At 43.4% G+C, this 24,520-nt stretch overlaps 1 protein-coding gene across 4 annotated transcripts in view; it reads right to left on the bottom strand.

Annotated features, from left to right (window-relative positions):
- The window catches only part of LOC139580538 (proteasome activator complex subunit 4B-like), an 84,361-nt gene that overhangs the window by 24,418 nt on the left and 35,423 nt on the right, over nt 1-24,520 (bottom strand). For all 4 annotated transcript variants that reach the window (XM_071409314.1, XM_071409315.1, XM_071409317.1 and 1 more), the window contains 17 exons: nt 22,088-22,180; nt 19,124-19,389; nt 18,521-18,707; nt 18,231-18,385; nt 13,786-13,936; nt 13,513-13,681; nt 13,224-13,291; nt 12,764-12,979; nt 3,076-3,233; nt 2,562-2,657; nt 2,384-2,439; nt 2,211-2,267; nt 1,539-1,693; nt 1,254-1,316; nt 1,025-1,120; nt 669-800; nt 189-398 (listed from right to left, as the gene is read on the bottom strand). In XM_071409314.1, coding sequence (XP_071265415.1) covers nt 189-398; nt 669-800; nt 1,025-1,120; nt 1,254-1,316; nt 1,539-1,693; nt 2,211-2,267; nt 2,384-2,439; nt 2,562-2,657; nt 3,076-3,233; nt 12,764-12,979; nt 13,224-13,291; nt 13,513-13,681; nt 13,786-13,936; nt 18,231-18,385; nt 18,521-18,707; nt 19,124-19,389; nt 22,088-22,180 — 2,328 coding nt within the window. The remainder of the gene's footprint in view (nt 1-188; nt 399-668; nt 801-1,024; nt 1,121-1,253; nt 1,317-1,538; nt 1,694-2,210; nt 2,268-2,383; nt 2,440-2,561; nt 2,658-3,075; nt 3,234-12,763; nt 12,980-13,223; nt 13,292-13,512; nt 13,682-13,785; nt 13,937-18,230; nt 18,386-18,520; nt 18,708-19,123; nt 19,390-22,087; nt 22,181-24,520) is intronic.

Below are 24,520 nucleotides of genomic sequence, written 5' to 3'. Positions count from 1 at the left end.
ATATACGTTTTGTCATTCATTGAAAAAAAGATTTGAGAGTAAACCCAGCAGGCAAAGTTGGTTGAAATGACATCCTTACTTTCAGTTTACAATCAGATCAAGTTGAAATTACGTCATTACAAACCATTCACAACCAGATGGTAGCAATGACAATTTCCACCAGTGGAAAAGCAGGAACGGTATCTTACAGCAAAGTCGATGCCAATGGTCTCGTATTGGCGGTGGACCTTGTCAGCGAGGTCATCGAACAGGCGGACGATGGAGGGCTTCTCCAGAGACATAGCTGAGCTGAGTCCTGAGCGGACGATGGCAGGCCAGGTCAGGGTGATGCAGTCCCAGTCGTGCAGGTTGGCCAGGCACACCCCACTGTGGTTCCCCAAGAGACAGTACAAGGCACCCTGAAGAGAGGAGAGACAGGGGGGATAAGGAAGGATGAGGAAAATAATGAAGGATGGCGAATATGAGGCCTCAAAGTTATATTCCATTTCTCTATTTACATCATCCAGTCAGTCAGTCAGTCATTTAGTCAGTCAATCAATCGATTGATCAATTATCAATCTGCAATAACCAGCCTAGACAATGTGCATGTGTGTGTGGATGAGGTAGGGGAGTGTTTATGTGTGTGCTCAAGATAAGAGAGAGACAGGACAGAGACAGGCCAGTCGTACTTTGAATTGCTGCTGTGTGACGTCGGAGCGGTCTGGCTCCAGGAACTCCAGCACACGGGGGATCAGGTCCCTGCAGCAGAAGTTATAGGTCCCCAGAGCTGTGAACAGCACACTCTGAGCCCGGCTACGCACCTGGAGGGACACACGAGGTACATACCCTCAAATATTCCTTGCATCCTGTCTCCTTGCCACCTCCTCAAAAAACATCAGTGGAGATGAATGTGTTGAGGTGGCGAGGAGAGAGGAATCAAGGAAAAGAAGCCAAGATTGATAAAACATCTCTCTCACCACAGTAATGTTTTGTTTACCTGCTGGAGCTACTAGAACAAACATGTGTGGTAGTGAACTGAGCTAACCTGACTGTAGGTGCTGGTAGAGAGCCGCAGCAGATCCCGCATCAGTTCCTGGTGGATACTCCTGTACTCACACCCCTCCACTGTTAGCTTACGCAGCTAGACAACACAAAACACAGCAGCTAGGTTACAACCTGGGGTAAACACACAGATTCTTCCATGACAGCAGCAGACACTTGAGAATGGACAGAACAGAGAGAGGGCAGAAAGAGAGGAGGGAGAGAGACCCTACCTCGTGCTGTAGCATGACTCTGTCGATTAGCAGGGCTCGGATGTGCTGCTTCCTGCCGTGAAGCTGTAGGTGTATTAGAAGACAAATGAGTAAGTGATTATGGGTCAGCACCAGAATCAATAAAAGAAATGCAAAACTCAACTCATACAAAAGATATGTCAGATAAGTATGTGTGTCCTGTAAACGACCAGCATTCATTCACTCAAGAGAAATACAACTTAATTTGGGAGTTCCACCACAATCTCAGCCATGGCTCCAGTATGGCGTTCTAGCTATATCTCTCACCCTGTTCTCCATGGACTTCTTGACCAGGTTGAAGCTCTTCCAGCGAGAGTCAAACTCTTGTTTGTGGGAGCCTTTGAAGTGCAGCAGGTCACTGATGATCTTGATGATGGAGAACAGAGACTTGGTGTCATCCTCTGAGTGCTCCAGAATGTGATCTGAGGAAATAAAACAGAACAAACCATTACATGGATATGTTTTAGAGATGGTTTATTCAATCTTAATATGTGAAGAGCGTCATAAGGTGGTGGACACAAAGCAATTTCAAAAAAACATTACACTTATAGGAAGGGAAATGATCTGGATAGGTTTACACTTTCTGTGTTAGTTAGATCTGGACATGTGCAGAAAAGCCAAGTACAGCAGAAGACAAGTTTCCATTGGACATCTGTGTACATTGGACAATAAAGTAATCTTGCCAAGACAATGATAATACCACAGTCGATGACAGGACACAGTATCTGGAAGGTAGATGTGATAAGTGTCACATGGTATAACAACAGTTGTTTGGCTGGCTGTAGTTTGATGTTGGGCGGTTGTGTTGTGGTTACAAAAACAGGAGGGGATAAGGGTTTGTTCTTGGGTGTGGTGTTGTTACAGAGGCAGAGAGGATGTGAATTTAATGTTAGGTGGGGTTGTGGTTACACCGACAGAAGGGAAGCGGACACTACTCACGTAGCAGCTGCCTCATCACTCTGCAGATAGCATCTCTGTAGTTCTCTCTGGACACATCTGCAGGGAGGGAGAGAGAGTTGAGGCATTACAACTCTGGCTAGCCACACTATGACTGCCCACACAAAGAAATCAGAGCACAGCTAACTATAAGGGTAGTTAGTAATACTCCCTACCATCGGCCATCCCTGTGAAGAGGTTAGTCTCCCCCAGATTCACCATGCTAGTCACCCTGACGGAGAAAGAGGTTTCACAGTTAAAACACACTGTTGGTAAAACACTGTGACAACAAATTACTTTATAAATACATTTGATTGATTAAGCTTGTTCGCAAATTAAATGTGTTCTACTCACAGTTCAGGGATGGGCTCTCCTTGCAGCAGGGGCAACAGGCTACCTGCTCCCAGAAGGCAGTGCTGTACAATGGACAAACTCTGTAGGACGTCATCCCTGAAAAACAGAATTAAGACAGTTACATGCAGGGTCCACATAACACTGACTACATATTATAGAGCAGAACAGGGTTGTGTTCAGCAGGGCGAAAATGTTTTGAAATGGAGGTAGCAGCTAAACTCTTCAGGACAATAGCACACTTGACCATTGCAAAACGTTTTTGCTACTGTGTGCATTACTGAAGTAGTGGTGTAGTATCCTATCCTTGCACCTCCACCTGTCTACTCCAGACTTAACCTGTCGCTGGCACACTGTTTAATGTGTCTTCAACCTGGTAAAGTCCTGGCAAAACGTGTTTCTCTAATTGGGAAAGTTTATGTAGTCCTTCTGTGTGTCTGTTTCCTTCTGTTTGATAACAGATGAATAAGACCCTTTTCTCATTATCTTTTAGTTAGTTACTTTGTTTATCCCTCACCTGGTCATGTCCCGTTCTCCCTGGGCGTATCTCTGTAGTCGGAGCAGCTCTGGCTGTAGGATCAGGTCTAGAACGTAGAACACAAAGCTGGTCTCCTCCACTCTGGGGACGTGCCACTGGATGTTCAGGTTCCACAGGTCCCCCGGACGACCCCAGTCCTGGAGACACAGAGGGAGAGAAACATGGTTTTATTCGGGATCAAAAAGGGACTTAGGTGGTGGGCGTGAGTAGAGCCCAACCCATATATCAGACGATATTGTCCTTTTACTGATACATCGGTCAATAATTCCACCGATAACCAATATTCAATAAATATGATGAAACAAACTAATCTCAATCCAATCTGAACACTTGCAGCCATTCTCATTATGTGTTATTGTAACAATGTATTAGACAATTGCTCTGTTGGATGGAAATTTGTGAGAATTCAGTGTGTAAAAATTATAATTTTAATTTCTTTGCAGTAAAACAGTATAATCAGCATCAGTAAGTTTTGTCCCCCAAAAAAACACATTGGTTGGGCTGTAGGCATGGGGTGTGGCCAGTGGTGTAGCTTCAGCCGGTGCAGTCGCACCATACATGGCCCCGGTGACGGGCCCAGATCTGTGGAGCCATGGGCCCTTTATGGAATTTGCATACCGCCCCACCATGCCCAAGTATTAATTGTTGATGCAGGTCCATCTCCTATATACGATTTGACGAGAAGATCTTTCTTTAACTTTTACTTGGTACTCATCCCGGATCCGGGAGCACCCCCCACAGTAAAAAAGCTGACTAGCATAGCCTAGCATAGCGTCACAAGTAAATACTAGCATCTAAATATCATTAAATCACAAGTCCAAGACACCAGATGAAAGATACAGATCTTGTGAATCCAGCCATCATTTCTGATTTTTAAAATGTTTTACAGGGAAGACACAATATGTAAATCTATTAGCTAACCACGATAGCAAAAGACACAACTTTTTTTTCTCCACCATTTTTTTCCTGCATGGGCAGCTATCACAATTTCGACTAAATAAAGATATATATAGCCACTAACCAAGAAACAACTTCATAAGATGACAGTCTGATAACATATTTATGGTATAGCATATGTTTTTTTAGAAAAATTTGCATATTTCAGGTATAAATCACAGTTCTACATTGCAGCTGCAATCTGAAATAGCATTGGAAGCAGCCGGAATAATTACAGAGACCGACGTCAATTACCAAAAACCTCATCCTAATACATTTCTGAAAAATACACAGCATACAGCAAATGAAAGCCCAACATCTTGTGAATCCAGCCATCATTTCTGATTTTTTAAATGTTTTACAGGGAAGACACAATATGTAAATCTATTAGCTAACCACGTTAGCAAAAGACACCACTTTTTTTACTCCACCAGTTTTTTACTCCATCAGTAGCTATCACTAATTCGACTAAATAAAGATATATATAGCCACTAACCAAGAAACAACTTCATAAGATGATAGTCTGATAACATATTTATGGTATAGCATATGTTTTTTTAGAAAAATGTGAATTTTTCAGGTATAAATCACAGTTTACCATTGCAGCCACTATCACAAAACTCACCCAAAGCGACTAGAATAACTACAGAGAGCAACGTGTATTACCTAATTACTCATCTTAAAACATTTCTGAAAAATACACAGCGTACAGCAAATGAAAGCCCAACATCTTGTGAATCCAGACAATATTTCAGATTTTCTAAGTGTTTTACAGCGAAAACACAATATATCGTTATATTAGCATACCACATGAGCTAACATCACCCCAGCATTGATTCAAAGCAAAAAGCGCGATAACGTTATCACCACCAAAATATATTAATTTTTTCACTAACCTTCTCAGAATTCTTCAGATGACAGTCCTGTAACATCATATTACACAATGCATATAGAGTTTGTTCGAAAATGTGCATATTTAGCATCACAAATCGTGGTTATGCTATGTAATCAGTCAAAACATGGCATGCATTCTGGCCGGCGCCATCTTGGAAGGGCACCTAAGTTTACGATTATTTATCGATTAGATTGACAAAAAAAATACAGGTTGGACAGCTAATGAAAGATGCATTGGTTATTAATGCAACCGCTGATTTAGATTTTTAAAATTAACGTTACTAGACATACAGTGTGCGTTGCAGCCAGACTAGTGCCGCAATAATGGCCGAAAAATGCGTTTACATTTTTCCACATAAATACGGAATAAAATCATAAATAGCTCTTACTTTTGGACGAGCTTCCATCAGAATCTTGAGCAAGGTGTCCTTTTGTCCAAAAGAATCGTTGCTTTGTTGTAAAACGTCCACTTCAACTTCGGAACTAGCAGCTAACAGTAGCTACGTGGCACACACATGTCCAAATCCTCAAACGCAATACTACGAAAATTCCGAAAATAGCAATATACTCGCATAAACTGATATAAATCGGTTTCAAATAACTTCGTTATGATGTTTCTAACACCTATACCGAATTAAATTACAGACGGACATATCTAAGGCCGATAACTGAGCGTTTCAAAATGCTATCCTGGGGTCTTGCGTTGCGTAATGGCGGAAGTCGAAAAGAGAGCGCACCTCGTTCCTTGCCCTTTTATAAGCTCTGAGAAATACGTAGAAACACCATTCCACTTCTCATTGGTTACTGACATCCAGGGGAAGGCGGGTGCAGTTCATTTCGATCCATAGGGCACACACAGAGCTTTAAACTGATCCGAGATCAGAGCCTAGTTTTCAGACCTTCGCATGTCCTGTCATGATTTTCGCTGTAGAAAGAGTTCTGGTTCACCCACAGACATAATTCAAACGGTTTTAGAAACTAGAGATTGTTTTCTATCCAATAGTAATAATAATATGCATATTGTACGAGCAAGAATTGAGTATGAGGCAGTTTAATTTGGAGACGATATTTTCCAAAGTGGAAACAGCACCCCCTGTATTGAGAAAAGGCTATATGATAAATGATCCCACTGATGGTTTCACCAACAAAATGTTTTTTGCCACTACATAAGTCAGCATGATATTTTTGTGTATTGATGACAAGAAATCAAATTAATTTGCTAAATAAATCATATTATTCAAAACCATGTTAAGATAATGTAATGCATTATGGGATTCATTGTGCAAATACTTTCCAAAGCGTTGTTGTTTCTGTCATCGTTTTAAGCAATAGTTGAGCTAGCTATCAAGAGACAACGGACGAAAAAAAGAGAAAGTTGAGTAACGTGAGTAACGCAGCAAATTTCTGCCGACAGGTGTTGGAGCGCATAGTTAATTTAACTCTCATACTTACGTCATGTAATTCGGCGTTCAGATGGCACCGTGAAAAGCTGGGGCAGGCCAACAGTGGGAATTTTCTCAGTATAATTGAACTGCTGTCATTTACGGCCCAGTTCTGAAAAACGGATCTTGCGGGGCGTTCAAAAAGTTAACTATCTCAGTCCTCAAATCCAAAATGAGCTGATTTATATCTTAGCCGAGCGAGTGAAGGTTGACATTCAGGGAGAGATGGAGGAAGCCCCATTTTTTTAATATTATTATGGACACCACACCAGATGTATCCGAAGTAGACCAGTTAAGCCCAGTTTATCGCTATGTGAGAGTGATAAGGGATGCAAATAATGTCGCCACAGATCTGTCCATCACAGAGTCGTTTTGGGGGATTTCTGGAGACTGCTGACACATCAGCAGCTGAGATTCAACATAAAATCCTGGGCAGCATAGAGGATAATGGGCTGGATATTTCAAAATGTCGTGGGCAGGGGTATGATGGAGCTGCTAACATGAGCAGAGTCTATTCGGGTGTGCTGGCCAGAATGTCCCGAAAAAGAGCAGCTTGCTGTTTATGTGCATTGTGCGCGGAGCAGTCTTAGCCTGGCTCTCAACGACTAAACAGTTTTATGATACTGTTGAACTGCTATACACCTTCTTTGGGCATAGCATAAAGAGATGGTCAATGTTGAGTGGTATATTTGATTTTGCATCAGAAAAAGAAAATTTAACTCTAAAACGACTGTGTCTCACCCGCTGGTCATCTAGATTTGAGTCCCTTGCCGCCCTGAGATACAGATATGTGGACGTAATGAAGGCCCTCACCAAGATTGTGCTGTTAAGTGACAAGAAGAACGAGAGGGATGATGCAGCAGCACTGAAAAAGAAAATGGAAAAATTAACTTTTAGTCGTTCTGAAGACTAAGGTTTAAGAAAATGTGAACGTTGTCTTCAAAATGATACAGGCCAAAGACGCAGACCTGCACAGGGAAGTCAGCCTACTCAAGGACATAGAGGTCCGGATTCCGACAGGATTTTGAGAAGGCCAAAGTCACTGCAAAGACCCTTGCCGACAAATGGGGAGCTCAGAACACATTTGAAGACACTCGGAGAAGGAAGGCGAGGCGTCATTTTGATGAGCTATGTGAGGACGAGCGACTGTCTGATGGGGAGAGTCGTTTTAGAGTCAACGTCTTTAACGCAAACCTTGACATCGTTATCCACCAGCTGTCAAACAGATTTAAAAGTCAGCGGGCAACGTCGAGTCTGTTTGACTCCATCCATCCCACTACCCTGGCCAACGCAGATGATGATGCGCTCTACGAGACCGCCAGCCGGCTGGCTGAACATTACAGCAAAGATATATCAGCAAGCTTCCCTGGCCAATTACTCTCTTTCAGGGCCTGTTTTAAGAAGGAAATAGCAAAACACAATACAGTGAGAGACCTGGCCAAGATGCTAATTTTTGATTACAATTCAGTCACTGCTACATTTGGGGAAGTTGTTACAGCGATGCTCCTTTTTGTGACTCTGCCTGTAACGGTAGCCAGTGCAGAGCGCTCCTTTTCCAAACGGAAAATAATTCAATCATAGGAGCAGCATGCTGAGGAGCAGCATGCTGAGGAGCAGCATGCTGAGGAGCAGCATGCTGAGGAGCAGCATGGGACAGGAGAGACTGAGTGGGTTGGCCATTCTGACCATTGAAAACATCAGGGCCAGGACCATGGATTTGAATGCCATAGTCAACAACTTCGCAGAGCGCAAGTCCCGTTGAATGCCAATCAAATGAGTGAGTAAGCTTATATTTCTACAGGGCAGGCTACTCAGACAGCCTATATAAATCAAGCTTAATTGAGATTAATTTACATTTCTTGTCAATCTACGACTATGCTCGATCAGTCTTTGGAAACCATGTTCTGGTGCACGGCTGCTGAGCCATTTCATTGTCATCATAACCTATACGTTTAACTAGGCTATAAGAATAATAGTAAGCACATACACATCATATACTGTTAAAAGGCATGCTGCCATTTAAGCAATCTGTTTGAATGCTCCTTTTCATCGATTTTCTGGTGTTTTTGCAATAAGCCTCTGCGGGAGGCAGATCATTTGAAATAGCGGTATGTCAGTTTCGACCCCCTGCATAACTTCAGCGAGCACGTACTGGGTCATCAGCTGTGTTCCAGTGTCTGTCAAGAGATTGATCTATATATTTATGTTTTATAATATAGGATATTTCCTATTATTTGCAGATAAAATAGGGTGTTTTTTGACCGCTTTGTGCTTTCCGTGGTGCTGATCGACTTACACGGGTTAATTTCTAACCGCCGTCCATGGTGCTGACTGTATTGGCTATAATGCGGCTTCTCTGGTAACAGCTTCAAATGTGCCCTTAGATTAGGTTCTGCTGTTACAATGCTAAGTAATATTAACACACAGCATTACCAACAAAATTATTTAAATTTTAAGGGAAATATGGGTGGTGACAGGGCCCGGTAATTGTTTTGGGCACCTGGGCCCATCATGATTAAGCTACGCTACTTGGCATGGCAATGGCCAGTCTGTCAGCACAGCTGAAATTTGTCTGACCACTAGGAAAGAACATTTGAGGCTCCCATCTTGACGGTGGAGAGAATTTTGGTGTTTTAAAGCCAATTTCCTGCATTCCACACATTTCTTCAGTAGCTTAGAGACATTTTTCAATTTAAAGCAAATTTCCTGCAATTCTACACATTTTGCCTTGGAGCTGAAATACATTTTTCCGCTTTTAAGCAAATTTCCTGTAACTTAAAGCACTTTGCCATGACTAATGCTGTGTTCTTATGCTCAAAAGTTGTTAGTTCTTAAATATTTATTATGAAAAAATATATAAGTCTATTATCTTTTCTACACTGAAAGTGTTTTTACATTACAAAAATGTATAAAAAAATATAAAAATGATTGTTTTACACTGCGGCCCACCTAAGACATTTCTATGCAGAAAGAAAACCGGATAGTTTGGGTCAATATGTAATTCTTAATAATACACTTGATTTTTAAAAGGACAAACTAAAATATCACTTTTACATAAGTATTCAGCCTTTTTACTCAGTACTTTGTTGAAGCACCTTTGGCAGCGATTACAGCCTCAAATATTCCCTTGACCATGACTAGTCTCCCAGTCCCTGCCACTGAAAAACATCCCCACAGCATGATGCTGCCACCACCATGCTTCACCGTAGGGATGGTGCCAGGTTTCCTCCAGTCATGAGGCTTGGCATTCAGGCCAAAGAGTTCAATCTTGGTTTCATCAGACCAGAGAATATTGTTTCTCGTAGTCTGAGAGTCCTTTAGGTGCCTTTTGGCAAACTCCAAGCGGCCTGACATGTGCCTTTTACTGAGGAGTGCCTTCCATCTGGCCAATCTACCATAAAGGCATGCTTGGTGGAGTGCTGCAGAGATGGTTGTCCTTCTGGAAGGTTATCCCATCTCCACAGAGGAAGTCTGGAGCTCTGTCGAGTGACCATCGGGTTCTTGGCCACCTCCCTGACCAAGTCCCTTCTCCCCTGATTGTTCAGGGGAGAAGGGAGGCCGGGAGGCCAGCGCTAGGAAGAGTCTTGGCGGTTCCAAACTTCTTCCATTTAAAAATGTTGGAGGCCACTGTGTTCCTGGGGACCGTCAGTGTTGCAGAAATGTTTTGATACCCTTCCTTCTGTGCCTCGACACAATCCTGTCTCGGAGCTCTACGGACAATTCCGTCGACCTGATGGCTTGATCTTTGCTCTGACATGCACTGTCAACTGTGGGATTTTATATAGACAGGTGTGTGCCTTTCCAAATCATGTCTAATCAATTGAAGTTACCACAGGTGGACTCCATTCAAGTTGTAGAAACATCTCAAGGATGATCAATGAAAGCAGGATACACCTGAGCTCAATGAGTCTCATAGCAAAGGGTTTCTATATTTTATAAATGTGCAACAATTTCTAAAAACTGTTTTCGCTTTGTCATTATGGGGTATTGTGTGTAGATTGATTAAATAAAAAAATGTCCAATGTTAGAATAAGGCTGTAATGTAACAAAATGTGGAAAAAGTCAAGGGGTCTGAATACTTCCCGAATGCACTGTATGTACACAATCAAAGAGGGTAACTATGGTCATGTGGATTGTGGACTGTATAGAGAACATGTCTATTCAAACCACATAGTATAATCTCAGTGGTACCTGGTCCACTAAGTCATGGCTATCAATGTATTATAATCATGTCTTGACCTATGCAGCCTTATGCCATATGTTTATAAAGGACCTATGCCATATGTTTATAAAGGACCTATGCCATATGTTTATAAAGGACCTATGCCATATGTTTATAAAAGGACCTATGCCATATGTTTATAAAAGGACCTATGCCATATGTTTATAAAAGGACCTATGCCATATGTTTATAAAAGGACCTATGCCATATGTTTATAAAAGGACCTATGCCATATGTTTATAAAAGGACCTATGCCATATGTTTATAAAAGGACCTATGCCATATGTTTATAAAAGGACCTATGCCATATGTTTATAAAAGGACCTATGCCATATGTTTATAAAAGGACCTATGCCATATGTTTATAAAAGGACCTATGCCATATGTTTATAAAAGGACCTATGCCATATGTTTATAAAAGGACCTATGCCATATGTTTATAAAAGGATCTATGTGAACTCCCCACAGCATTACTTAAAAATGTAAGATAATTCAGTTGCTAATGGCAGCCTGCAGTACACCGGTCAGCTTTCAATTGGAGTTAAGGCATCCCCATGCTTCCCAGCCGAAACAGTTTGTGCATATATTATGCCGACACTGTAAAGTTCTTGTTCGGTTTTTTGTGAGTTGTTCGGCCACACATTTTTTCTTGAGGCAAGCCCAAGTCGGTGATTGGTCAACAGTTGGAATTCTTCAGTAAGGTCTTTGTTGTCGTTCAACGAGAGAAGACAAATTTTCATGCACATTTGGTCATTTAGAAATACTGCACCAAACATCTTAGCTAGATGTACGACTAAAATCTCCTCAGCAAAAACGTCGAAATCAATGACAGATTTCTTGAGTCATCTTAGATTAATTCAGACTATTTTGAGGAAGTGTATACTGGACAAACAGTACCAATGATGTTTTTTTCTCGTTTTTCAAGCTAATGTTTTTTAAGGGAGTATGCGAGCACTCGTTCGGGTCGCCTAGCCGACCTTGGCTAGCCAAACTGAAGCATGCCGACACATTTACTCAATGAAAGGGGGTAGCACTGAGCGAGCCTGCAACATCACTTCCTGGAGTAGCTCAAACTGCGCATGTTGTGTCTCCATGAGACGCCATCTTAACCAACTTCATTTGGCCTAAATGCACTATTGAGTCTTTACATAGGAATCAATGGTTTTGTCCATTCATATATAGTCATTGACATGCACGCAAATGACACACACACACACAGACAAAACACACACACATACAAAACACACGTGCTTGTCTTGTAGTCCTGACATCAATTCTAAAAACAGCAGGCAAGACACCTTATTTGACATCTAGTGCCATACAGGCTTTAATTCATTGAGCTAGCCAACAAGCTGCCCTGGGGTGCGTCCCAATAATCTCTCCTTCCTCCTGAAGTGAACACTCGTTCACTACTACACACACATTTTAAAGCATTGGATTGTTAAAAGGCATGGCCTGGAGGGAGTTTCCATATACCAGGTATTTCCTTTCAAATCCATGAAAGTGCACACTTCGGGGAGAAAGGTTATGTCTCTACCTCTACTGGGGGTGACATAGTGAAGACATAATAGGATCACACTCCAGGCCCTTCCATAGAGATGGATAGAGGGTGCACTTGCCACAAAAGCCTTTTAGTGTGGGCTGGGATTTCACCATTGTCCTATGGGCAAAGATAGGTGTCCTCCATCCATCTCTATGGACCCTTCTCACTGACTAAGTGGACAGGGGGAGGGCTGAGGAGAGTAAATGAGGAAGGGAGGGGGGAGAAATAGAGTTAACAGGGCAGTTCCTTTGACACTTTCTTACCGAAAGGTCCAGAGTGACTGATAAATGATAAGACCAATCAAGAAGATAATGTAAAAAGTTATAAAATAACACAATTTGTGATAGAAATGGACAGAAGCGTTCAATAATCACAATTTTTCGGGGTCTTCTGGGTTATAAAAATATATTCCTACCAAAGAATATGTAGCAGAAATTTGGCAGGCAGGAATCTGAAAAAATATAAAACTAAAGTTTTGAACTTGATACCTCGATGGGTAGGTAGTCCTATATGGGCTGTTGAAAGTCACCTGGTACACTGCAGTACTCTGTGGGGTAGATAGATGTGTTACCCCTAACACCAGCCCTGCATGTACCCCTAACACTGTACTTAACCCTATACTGTACATACCTTGATGGGCAGGTAGTCCTCTGTGGGCTGCTGAAAGCCTCCAGGTACACTGCAGTACTCTGTGGGGTAGATGAGGGCTGTTGACCTCAGGATATGATGCAGCAGGTTACAGGCCAGGGTGTAGCCCTGTTTACACTTCAGATGGAGGGTCAGCTGCAGGATCTGAACCAGCTGGGTGCTGTAGGGGAGGATCTTGTCCCCGTCCACACGAGTCACCTGGGGAGAACAAGGTTAGGAGAGAAAATAGACTGCACCTGTGTTCTGTTCATTAGAGCACAACAACAAAAACGTACACAAATATTTTGCTACGGAAAACAAAGAGAAGCTTTCTTATCAGACAACATTAGGTTAGTAACTCCCGCATTTCAAAAATGTTTTCCTGTTTGGTGTCTACTGACAGTTGAAGGGAACAAGAGAGTCTCTCAGTCCAGTCGATATGAACGCAGGATGATGACCTCACCTCTGACAGTAGCTGAAGGTTCCATAGTAACTCCTTATCCAGTTCCTCCTCACTCAACACCTCTTCATCTGGAAATCATCATCATCATCAAGAACAACATGACAGAGATGGTGAGATACTCTGAGGCCAACTCAGACCCAATGATTCCCACTTCTCCCCAACTCTAAACCCTCCATAGCAAATCAGCACACAGCATCATCTTGATCAAATCATGGCTGGATTAAATCAAGATTTGGATTTATAGCCCTGCACATAAACAGAACACACTTCCTACTTAGTGAATACTTACTGACAGCGATCTGGTTTATGGCATTGCAGCAATGGGGCACAAAAAGCTTCAGAGACTGTGCCGGGTGACACTTGGAGGCTGCTCTGCACATGTCAGCCACCATCCTGCCAGCCACACGAGTCTCAAAGATGTTGGTGGTGGCAAAGTTGAAGACCTTCTCCAGAGCCACCTGAGTACAGCCAGGAGAAACAAACGGTTGAGTGTGAGTGAGTGAGTGAGTGAGTGAGTGAGTGAGTGAGTGAATGAGTGAGTGAATGAGTGAATGAGTCCTACCTTGAAGATGTCTATGGAGCACTGTGTGAGGATGGTGCTGAAGGTAGAAGATAGTCCCAGCTCCACCAGGCTCTCCAGATGGGTCATCTTCTCTGTCTCTGTCTCCTCTCTGGTCTGCTCTAGAGTACTGCTGTCTATCAGGGCAAAACACCTGGACAGACACAAACACACAGACACAGTTTAGAACTGCTATGCTGTTCCACTGATGACATGCATACATAGGAAACATAGATCACCAAAAGTATGTGGACACCTGCTCATCGAACATCTCATTCCAAAATAATGGGCATTACTATGGAGTTGGTCCCCAATTCACTGCTATTACAGACCACTCTTCTGGGAAGGCTTTCCACTAGATGTTGGAACATTGCTGCGGGGACTTGCGTCCATTCTGCCATGAGCATTAGTGAGGTCGGGCAATGATGTTGGCCGATTAGGCCTGGCTCACAGCCTGCATTCCAATTGATTCCAAAGGTGTTGATGGGATTGAGGTCGACCGATTATGATTTTTCAACGCCGGTACCAATAATTGGAGGACCAAAAAAAGCCGATACCGATTAATCGGACGATTTTTATATACTGCTCAAAAAAATAAAGGGAACACTTAAACAACACAATGTAACTCCAAGTCAATCACACTTCTGTGAAATCAAACTGTCCACTTAGGAAGCAACACTGATTGACAATAAATTTCACATGCTGTTGTGCAAATGGAATAGACAACAGGTGGAAATTATAGGCAATTAGCAAGACACCCCCAATAAAGGAGTGGTTCTGCAGGTGGTGACCACAGACCACTTCTCAGTTCCTATGCTTCCTGGCTGATGTTTTGGTCACTTTTGAATGCTGGCGGTGCTTTCACTCTGGTGGTAGCATGAGACGGAGTCTACAACCCACACAAGTGGCTCAGGTAGTGCAGCTCATCCAGGATGGCACATCAATGCGAGCTGTGGCAAGAAGGTTTGCTGTGTCTGTCAGCGTAGTGTCCAGAGCATGGAGGCGCTACCAGGAGACAGGCCAGTACATCAGGAGACATGGAGGAGGCCGTAGGAGGGCAACAACCCAGCAGCAGGACCGCTACCTCCACCTTTGTGCAAGGAGGATCAGGAGGAGCACTGCCAGAGCCCTGCAAAATGACCTCCAGCAGGCCACAAATGTGCATGTGTCTGCTCAAACGGTCAGAAACAGACTCCATGAGGGTGGTATGAGGGCCCGACGTCCACAGGTGGGGGTTGTGCTTACAGCCCAACACCGTGCAGGACGTTTGGCATTTGCCAGAGAACACCAAGAGTGGCAAATTCGCCACTGGCGCCCTGTGCTCTTCACAGATGAAAGCAGGTTCACACTGAGCACATGTGACAGACGTGACAGAGTCTGGAGACGCCGTGGAGAACGTTCTGCTGCCTGCAACATCCTCCAGCATGACCGGTTTGGCGGTGGGTCAGTCATGGTGTGGGGTGGCATTTCTTTGGGGGGGCCGCACAGCCCTCAATGTGCTCGCCAGAGGTAGCCTGACTGCCATTAGGTACCGAGATGAGATCCTCAGACCCCTTGTGAGACCAAATGCTGGTGCGGTTAGCCCTGGGTTCCTCCTAATGAAAGACAATGCTAGACCTCATGTGGCTGGAGTGTGTCAGCAGTTCCTGCAAGAGGAAGGCATTGATGCTATGGACTGGCCCGCCCGTTCCCCAGACCTGAATCCAATTGAGCACATCTGGGACATCATGTCTCGCTCCATCCACCAAAGCCACGTTGCACCACAGACTGTCGAGGAGTTGGCGGATGCTTTAGTCCAGGTCTGGGAGGAGATCCCTCAGGAGACCATCCGCCACCTCATCAGGAGCATGCCCAGGCGTTGTAGGGAGGTCATACAGGCACGTGGAGGCCACACACACTACTGAGCCTCATTTTGACTTGTTTTAAGGACATTACATCAAAGTTAGATCAGCCTGTAGTGTGGTTTTCCACTTTAATTTTGAGTGTGACTCCAAAACCAGACCTCCATGGGTTGATAAATTTGATTTCCATTGATAATTTTTGTGTGATTTTGTTGTCAGCACATTCAACTATGTAAAGAAAAAAGTATTTAATAAGAATATTTCATTCATTCAGATCTAGGATGTGTTATTTTAGTGTTCCCTTTATTTTTTTGAGCAGTGTATATATTTGTAATAATGACAATTACAACAATACTGAATGAATGAACACAGTACAAACTTGAACTTAATATAATACATTAATAAAATCAATTTAGTCTCAAATATATAATGAAACATGTTCAATTTGGTTTAAATAATGCAAAAACACAGTGTTGGAGAAGAAAGTAAAAGTGCAATATATGTTCTTGCTCAGAACATATGAAAGCTGGTGGTTCCTTTTAACATGAGTCTTCCATATTCCCAGTTAAGTTTTAGGTTGTAGTTATTATAGGACTCTCCCTCTCTCTCGCTCTCTATACCATTTGTATTTCAAATACCTTTGACTATTGGATGTTCTTATAAGCACTATAGTATTGCCAGTCTAATCTTGGGAGTTGATAGGCTGGAAGTCATAAACAGAGCTGTGCTTCAAGCATTGCGAAGAGCTGCTGGCAAACGCAGGAATGTGCTGTTTGAATGAATGCTTACGAGCCTGCTGCTACCTACCACCGCTCAGTCAGTCTGCTCTACCAAATCATAGACTTAATTATAATAACACACAGAAATACGAGCCTTAGGTCATTAATATGGTAAAATCCGGAAACTATCATCTCCAAAACAAGACGTTTATTCTTTCAGTGAAATACGGAACCGTTCCGTATTTCATCAAATGGGTGGCATCCATAAGTCTAAATATTGCTGTTACATTGCACAACCTTCAATGTTATGTCATAATTATGTTAAATTCTGACAAATTAATTGCGGTCTTTGTTAGGAAAAAATGGTCTTCACACATTTCGCAACGAGCCAGGCGGCCCAAACTGTTGCATATACCCTGACTCTGCTTGCACAGAACGCAAGAGAAGTGACACAATTTCCCTAGTTAATATTGCCTGCTAACATTAATTTCTTTCAACTAAATATGCAGGTTTAAAAAAATATAAGAAAGAAAGGCATTGATGTTTATGGTTAGGTACAAAGACAGTGCTTTTTTCGCAAATGCGCTTGTTAAATCATCACCCGTTTGGCAAAGTAGGCTGTGATTCGATGAGAAATTAACAGGCACCGCATTGATTATTTGCAATGCAGGACAAGTTAGTTAAACTAGTCATATCAACAACCATGTGTAGTTAACTAGTGATTATGTTAAGATTGATGTTTTTTATAAGATACGTTTAATGCTAGCTAGCAACTTACCATGGGTCCTTGCTGCACTCGCCTAACAGGTGGTCAGCCAGCCACGCAGTCTCCTCGTGGAGTGCAATCTAATCGGCTATAATCAGTGACCAAAAATGCCAATTACCGATTGTTATGAAAACTTGAAATCGTCCCTAATTAAATCGGTCGACCTCTAGTCAGGACTCTGTGTAGGCCAGTCAAGTTCTTCTACAGCGATCTCGACAAACCATTTCTGCACGGACCTCGCTTTGTGAACAGGGGCCTTGTCATGCTGGCCTTCTCCAAACTGTTGCCACAAAGTTGGAAGCACAAATTCATCTAGAATGTCATTGTATGCTGTAGCGTTAAGATTTCCCTTCACTGGAAGGGGCCTAGCCCGAACCATGAAAAACAGCCCCAGACCATTATTCCTTATCCACCAAACTTTACAGTAAGCACTATGCATTGGGGCAGGAAGCCCTCTCCTGGCATCCGACCAAACCCAGATTTGTCCGTCGGACTGCCAAGAGGTGAAGCGCGTTTCCACTGCTCCAGAGTCTAATGGCGGTGAACTTTACACCACTCCAGCCGACTCTTGGCATTGCACATGGTGATCTTAGACTTGTGTGCGGCTGCACGGCCATGGAAACCCATTTCATGAAGCCCCCGACGAACAGTTGGGAGCTTCATGAAGCTGACGTTGCTTCCAGAGGCAGTTTGGAACTCGGTAGTGAGGGTTGCAACAGAGGACAGAAGATTTGTACATGATTCAACACTCGCGGTCCCGTTCTGTGAGCTTGTGTGGCCTACCACTTCGCGGCTGAGCCGTTGTTGCTCCTAGACATTTCCACTTCACAATAACAGCACTTACCAGTTGACCAGGGCAGCTCTAGCAGGGCAGAAATTTGACCAACTGACTTATTACAAAGGTGGCATCCTATGACGGTGCCACGTTGAAAGTCACCGAGCTCTTCAGTAAGGCCATTCTACTGCCAATGTTTGTCTATGGCGATTGCATGGCTGTGTGCCCGATTTTATACCCCTGTCAGCAATGGGTGTGGCTGAAATAACCAAATCCACTCATTTGAAGGGGTGTCCATATACTTTTGTATATATAGTGTACATTGACTTCATTCTCCATACTCATACCTGTCCATGAACTGAAGAACAAAGTCCTCAAACTCTGCAGAGGCTGAGCACATCTCTCTCTCCACCTCTGTCAGGTCGCTCCTTTCATGAACAGCAGATGAACAGTCCACCAAAGGCACAAGAGTCGCAAACGTAGCAATGAATTGGAATGTTATCTGCAGAAAGGAGGGAGAGCAAAAGTTAGACCTGCAACACACACGCACTTCCAAATTGATGACAATCTCTGTATACAAGATAACCCAGTGTAGGCCTACGAGAGCTTCTTCTTTCCCCTGAACTCCATTACCCACCATGCACTTGCTGAAGTCGTTGGGGTCGACCCCGGGAAGGGCCCGCATGAGGAGGGGTAGCATGTGTGTGGGGCCCTCGGGGAAGCGCTGGCCACCAGACACCAGGCTGCGAGCCACGCCGATCATACAGCTCAGGGTGGCAGTCAGTTGGTGGGGCTCTGTCAGTGTTTCCATAGCAGGGTACGTTCTATAAAGAGAGGACAAGACAGAATTGAGAAACATAATGTCAAATACTGCCAAAAATATTGTGATATGATATTTTGGCTATATTGCCCAGCCCTAAGACAAATAGCTTTGTTTACTGTTTTTGTGGTATTTGTATTAGAACTTTAGTTAATCTGCCTCTTGGAATACAGAACCCCATTCCAATTCTTTCCTCTAACCTCTACCCAGTGTTTGCCATAGATTAGCCTATTTTCCAGGCGGAGCACACAAGTCCTGATTTAATATTCAGGGAGTCTAAAGCTAAATAGAAATCAACTAAAGGGTTGAAGGCTTTAGGCATTGGGGGACAACAGATGTTGTGGGGCCCGCCCCATCTATACAATGAAAGAGGAAACACTGCCCATCCACTAATCAGACAGACTGTTTGATTTGACTCACTTCTCCAGCACTGGTGGTATGACAAGTTCGGGCCTCATGAGGGCCAGGTTCTGCAAGGCCTGAGCAGCATCCAGACTACCCGTCTTACTGAACATGGCCAGCAGCACCGGCTGCATCATACTCTCCACGAACGCTGTGATGTCCGCCTCTGTCATCTTGTGGCTGTCCGGTACCGGCGTGAGCCACGTGGGTTTCCGGTAGCGCTCCCGGTGGAGCCGCCGCACCACACTGGCTGGGAGGCGCTGCAGCAGCTTCATCAACTTCATCTGGAGATAGAGAGACAGAGACAGGTGTGAGGACATGAAAACAGAGACTGGTGTGAGGACATAAAGACAGTGACAGACAGGGTTAGAGAGACACTGGCTGAGAGACTGGTGGGAGAACATAAAGACAGAGACCGGTGGGAGGACACTAGCTACACTAGTTCATTTAGCAGACAAGATCTGCTTAGAATTTCGTGGCATTATTTCATAGTATGAAGAATACAATTGAACAAAACTGAATAAAATAGAAAGGATATTTTCTCCAAATGATTTGAGGGAGTGCGCACATGTGGTTATTCTGTGTTGAGCAGTTAACATAGGAAAACCTATTTATTTATGCTCTATTTGACAAGTACTTGATAATGCCTAGAATTTCACGGTGGCATCCCGTGTGGCCGTAATGCACCCTAAACAAATCCATGCCTTTTGCGGGCAAGTGGCCATTATGCCCTTCTCCCAGAGTGCAGTGCGCTCCATCACGTGATCGGGTCTTTCTCACAGGCTACAAGTGAAGACCGAACGGGAATCAACTGCGCACATCCTTATTCAATTCAGAGGTGCATATTGAAGATATTTGAAGAACTGTCCATATTTACTTTTCGTCAGCCAACAAGATGAGTAGGCCTAACGAACAGTAAAAGCACTAGCCTACGTCAATCTACTATCCCCCATAGTACAAAAGTTGATCTATTCTATTCTGTCCGAGACATAAATATTCCAAACATAGCCTTGGACATTTGTGGGATGCGATACATCCCAAATTAATAAAACAACTAGCATCAAAAAAACTTTTTTACGCAATGTGGCTGACGCAACAGACCAGAACGTTTAGCTTAAAATGTTGATAAACTATTAGGCTATTTCTTCACATTATAAGCGCAGCAATGAGCACACAGCAGTAGGCTATAAGCGGGAATGTTCCATTAGTGGGAAAACACTTGTCAAAAATGACCAATAATGCGATTATGCACGTAATGTAAAAGGTGCATTTTTATGGTGAAAATGATCTTCCCCAAACTTGAAACTCACGCGCTGCTTATAGTTAAAGAAAGGTAAAAAGTAAAGCAGCTTAATTTTAAGTCATTTGGCCACATTAGTTGTGATGCAAACCTTATTAAAACATATAGTTCTACGGGCTAGGCTACATGAGGTGTGCGACTATGATTAGAAAAAGTTGCAAAAAAAGGCATTGTTTGTTACGCTGGGCATCATTCACAAGTGATAATATATAATTCACAAGTGATAGGCTAATATTGTCACCCATCAACCTATTCCTGATTTAATTTTGTCTTTACATATACTAAATAATATGTGTGAAATTTGGTTTGATTTAGAATGGACCATTATCATGCACCTGTCTCAAAACAGGGGCAGCGGGGAAAAAATACATGTCATTGATGCAATTAAATAGTGACACTTTTCCCTGTGGTTTATTTTCATGCCAGCCAGGTAGGCTATACTCCTGTTGTAAAGACAAGCAATGTGCTTAATATTAGGAAAGTTGAGAAATAAATATAGTAGCCCTAGCCTATAGAAAGCTGATCCTCCTCTTTTTAATAAAGGCCATCACTCTGTTTTTTCATGCAATTGCATAGCCTATAGAAATGTTGGCAACATGAGCTCATGGCCTCTCATGAAGTGTTTGATTAGATTATCGAATACATTTGCATTGATGTCATAGTGATTAGATGTACAATAGAGTGCTGAGTACCAGACAGTTAAAGTTTGGTAGGCTACTAATGACCATCAGCAGCATCAGAGCTTGGAGAAGCCTAATTACAGTGACTAAACGGTCATGTGGAATTTGACTGCCTTCATGACACATGACTGCCGGTGTGGTGGTAATACAGTCACCGCGACAGCATGGCCTTAGAACCAATAACCCGTCAGGACAGCATGGCCTTAGATTGTGCACAGTTTTATCTCTATATAAAGACCGACGGACTAAGATCTGAAATGTCTGTCACAGATCCAGCTCCATAACTGGCTGACGGAATGTCAAATGTCAGGCCAAAGTCAGTTTATTAATGCTAAACAAACCCTGTGTCTTTCTATGTCACTTCAGTGATGACCATTACATTACACAATACAACTATTGCCAAGCCAGTACACATAGTGCCCTCAAATTGGACACAGGTCCCAAGAATGTCAGGTTGTCTGTACACATTCATCTACTTGCAATAAAACGTCAACATCTGAGGGGTCAGGAGAGAATCTCACGGGTTGCTGGGATTTCCCAGCAACAAAACGGGGTCACAAACAAAACTCTCCCTCCAGACCTGGGTTCAAGAACTTTTTGAAATCTTTCAAATACTTTTAATGTTCACTTTAGCTGGAGTGCCAAATGAGCACAATGTACACTTTTATGAACATTCTATTGAGTCAGACATGCTCAAATCGAGCCCAGGTTTAGTATTTGTAATGGTATCTGAACCCAGGTCTATGTCCCTCACCCATAAATAAAGATGTGTGTATGACTGAAGACACTGCCTATAGCCAGAGGCTCTGGTCTGATGGAGGGGGGATGTTCCTAGAACAGAATGACGTGTGCCCCCGATATCAGGTTAACCGTTTATAGCACGGCTGGTTGCTGCCTCTCTCTCATATGTCATCAGGGTGTTATTTCTGAACTAGCAGTACTAACAGATCCTGAGCCTTCCAAAGAAGGCATCCACAGGAAGTGAGATTTCCAGTGACTCACCAGCCAGCGTCCATGGTTGGATGGGTGGAAGAAAGATGTGATGCTGTTGAAAAGGCCACTGAGCTGTGCCTGGGCTTGCTTACTGGGGCCTCCCTGCAATCACAGAAACAGATGCTTAACATAAAAAAAAAAAATATATATATATATATATATAAAAAAATAAACACTCAGCAAAAAAAGAAACCCTTTTTCAGGACCCTGTCTTTAAAAATCCAAATAACTTCACAGATCTTCATTGTAAAGGGTTTAAACACTGTTTCCCATGCTTGTTCAATGAACCATAAACAATTAAGGAACTTGCACCTGTGGAATGGTCGTTAAGACACTAAGATCTTACAGACGGTAGGCAATTAAGGTCACAGTTATGAAAACTTAGGACACTAAAGAGGCCTTTCTACCGACTCTGAAAAACACCAAAAGAAAGATGCCCAGGGTCCCTGCTCATATGCGTGAACGTGCCTTAGGCATGCTGCAAGGAGGCATGAGGACTGCAGATGTGGCCAGGGCAATAAATTGCAATGTCCGTACTGTGAGACGCCTAAGACAGCGCTACAGGGAGACAGGACGGACAGCTGATCGTCCTCGCAATGGCAGACCACGTGTAACACACCTGCACAGGATCGGTACATCCGAACATCACACTTGCGGGACAGGTACAGGATGGCAACAACAACTGCCTGAGTTACACCAGGAAAGCAGGTCCAGGTAAGGCAGGTCCTCACCAGACATCACCGGCAACAACATCGTCTATGGGCACAAACCCACCTTCGTTGGACCAGACAGGACTGGCAAAAAGTGTTATTCACTGACGAGTTGCGGTTTTGTCTCACCAGGTTTTGTCTTCGCGTTTATCGTCGAAGGAATGAGCGTTACACCGAGGCCTGTAATCTGGAGCGGGATCGATTTGGAGGTGGAGGGTCCGTCATGGTCTAGGGCAGTGTGTCACAGCATCATCGGACTCAGTTTGTTGTCATTGCAGGCAATCTCAACGCTGTGCGTTATGGGGAAGACATCCTCCTCCCTCATATGGTACCCTTCCTGCAGGCTCATCCTGACATGACCCTCCAGCATGACAATGCCACCAGCCATACTGCTCGTTCTGTGCGTGATTTCCTGCAAGACAGGAATGTCAGTGTTCTGCCATGGCCAGCGAAGAGCCCGGATCTCAATCCCATTGAGCACGTCTGGGACCTGTTGGATCGGAAGGTGAGGGCTAGGGCCATTACACCGCAGAAATGTCCGGGAACGTGCAGGTGCCTTGGTGAAAGAGTGGGGTAACATCTCACAACAAGAGCTGGAAATCTGGTGCAGTCCATGAGGAGGAGATGCATTGCAGTACTTAATGCAGCTGGTGGCCACACCAGATACTGACTTTTGATGTTGACCCCCTCTTTGTTCAGGAACACATTATTCCATTTCTGTTAGTCACATGTCTGTGGAACTTGTTCAGTTTATGTCTCAGTTGTTGAAACTTATGTTCATACAAATATTTACACATAAGTTTGCTGAAAATAAACGCAGTTGACAGTGAGAGGACTTTTCTATTTTTGCTGAGTTTAAATAAAATTACATTGTTCTTTTCCTTAACCTTATTTAGGGGTACTATTGCGTCTTGTTAAAGTATTTTTATGGCACGTGAACAAGTACAGTGAAATGCCTTTCTTCCAAGCTCTAAACCCAATAATGCAGTAATCAATAACAATGTAAAACTAAAAATAACTTAAGGTACAACAAAAACACATGAGGAAGTAAGTAACCATACAGGGTCAGTTTCAGTACCATATTTACAGTGTGCAGGGATACTGGAGCGATAGAGGTAGATATGTACAATATAGGGTTAAGGTGACTAGGCATCAGGATATATGATAAACAGAGTAGCAGCAGCGTATATGATGATTGTATATGAGTGGGTGTGGCTGTGTCTAGTGTCCGTATAAATGTATGTGCATATTATGTGTGTGTGTGAGCTAATGATGGAGTGTGTGTGTGTGTGTGTGTGTGTGTGTGTGTGTGTGTGTGTGTGTGTGTAGGGCCCTGTGAGTGTGCATAGACTGTGCAAAAATAAAAATATACAATGCAAGGGTCAATTCAGATAGTCCATGTAGCCATTTTGTTAGCCATCTTATGGCTTGGGAACAGAAGCTGTTCAGGAGCCTGTTGGTGTCAGAGTTGATGCACCGGTACCGCTTGCTGTGCGGAAGCAGAGAGATAGAGGTCCTGGATGGCAGAGAGCTCGGCCCCAGTGATGTATTGGGCTGTCCGCACAGCCCTCTGTAGCACCATGCGATCAAAGGCAGTGCGATTGCCATACCAAGCAGTGATGCAGCCAGTCTATATGCTCTCAATGGTTCAGCTGTAGAACCTTTTGAGGATTTTACGGCCCATGCAAAACCTTTTCAACCTCCTGAGGGGGAATAGGCACTAACTCCCCTT

Source organism: Salvelinus alpinus, chromosome 7, assembly GCF_045679555.1.
Source record: "Salvelinus alpinus chromosome 7, SLU_Salpinus.1, whole genome shotgun sequence".
Lineage (NCBI taxonomy): Eukaryota > Metazoa > Chordata > Actinopteri > Salmoniformes > Salmonidae > Salvelinus > Salvelinus alpinus.
The sequence above is the reverse complement of the archived record's forward strand: the minus strand, read 5'-3'. Positions and strand labels throughout refer to the sequence as shown.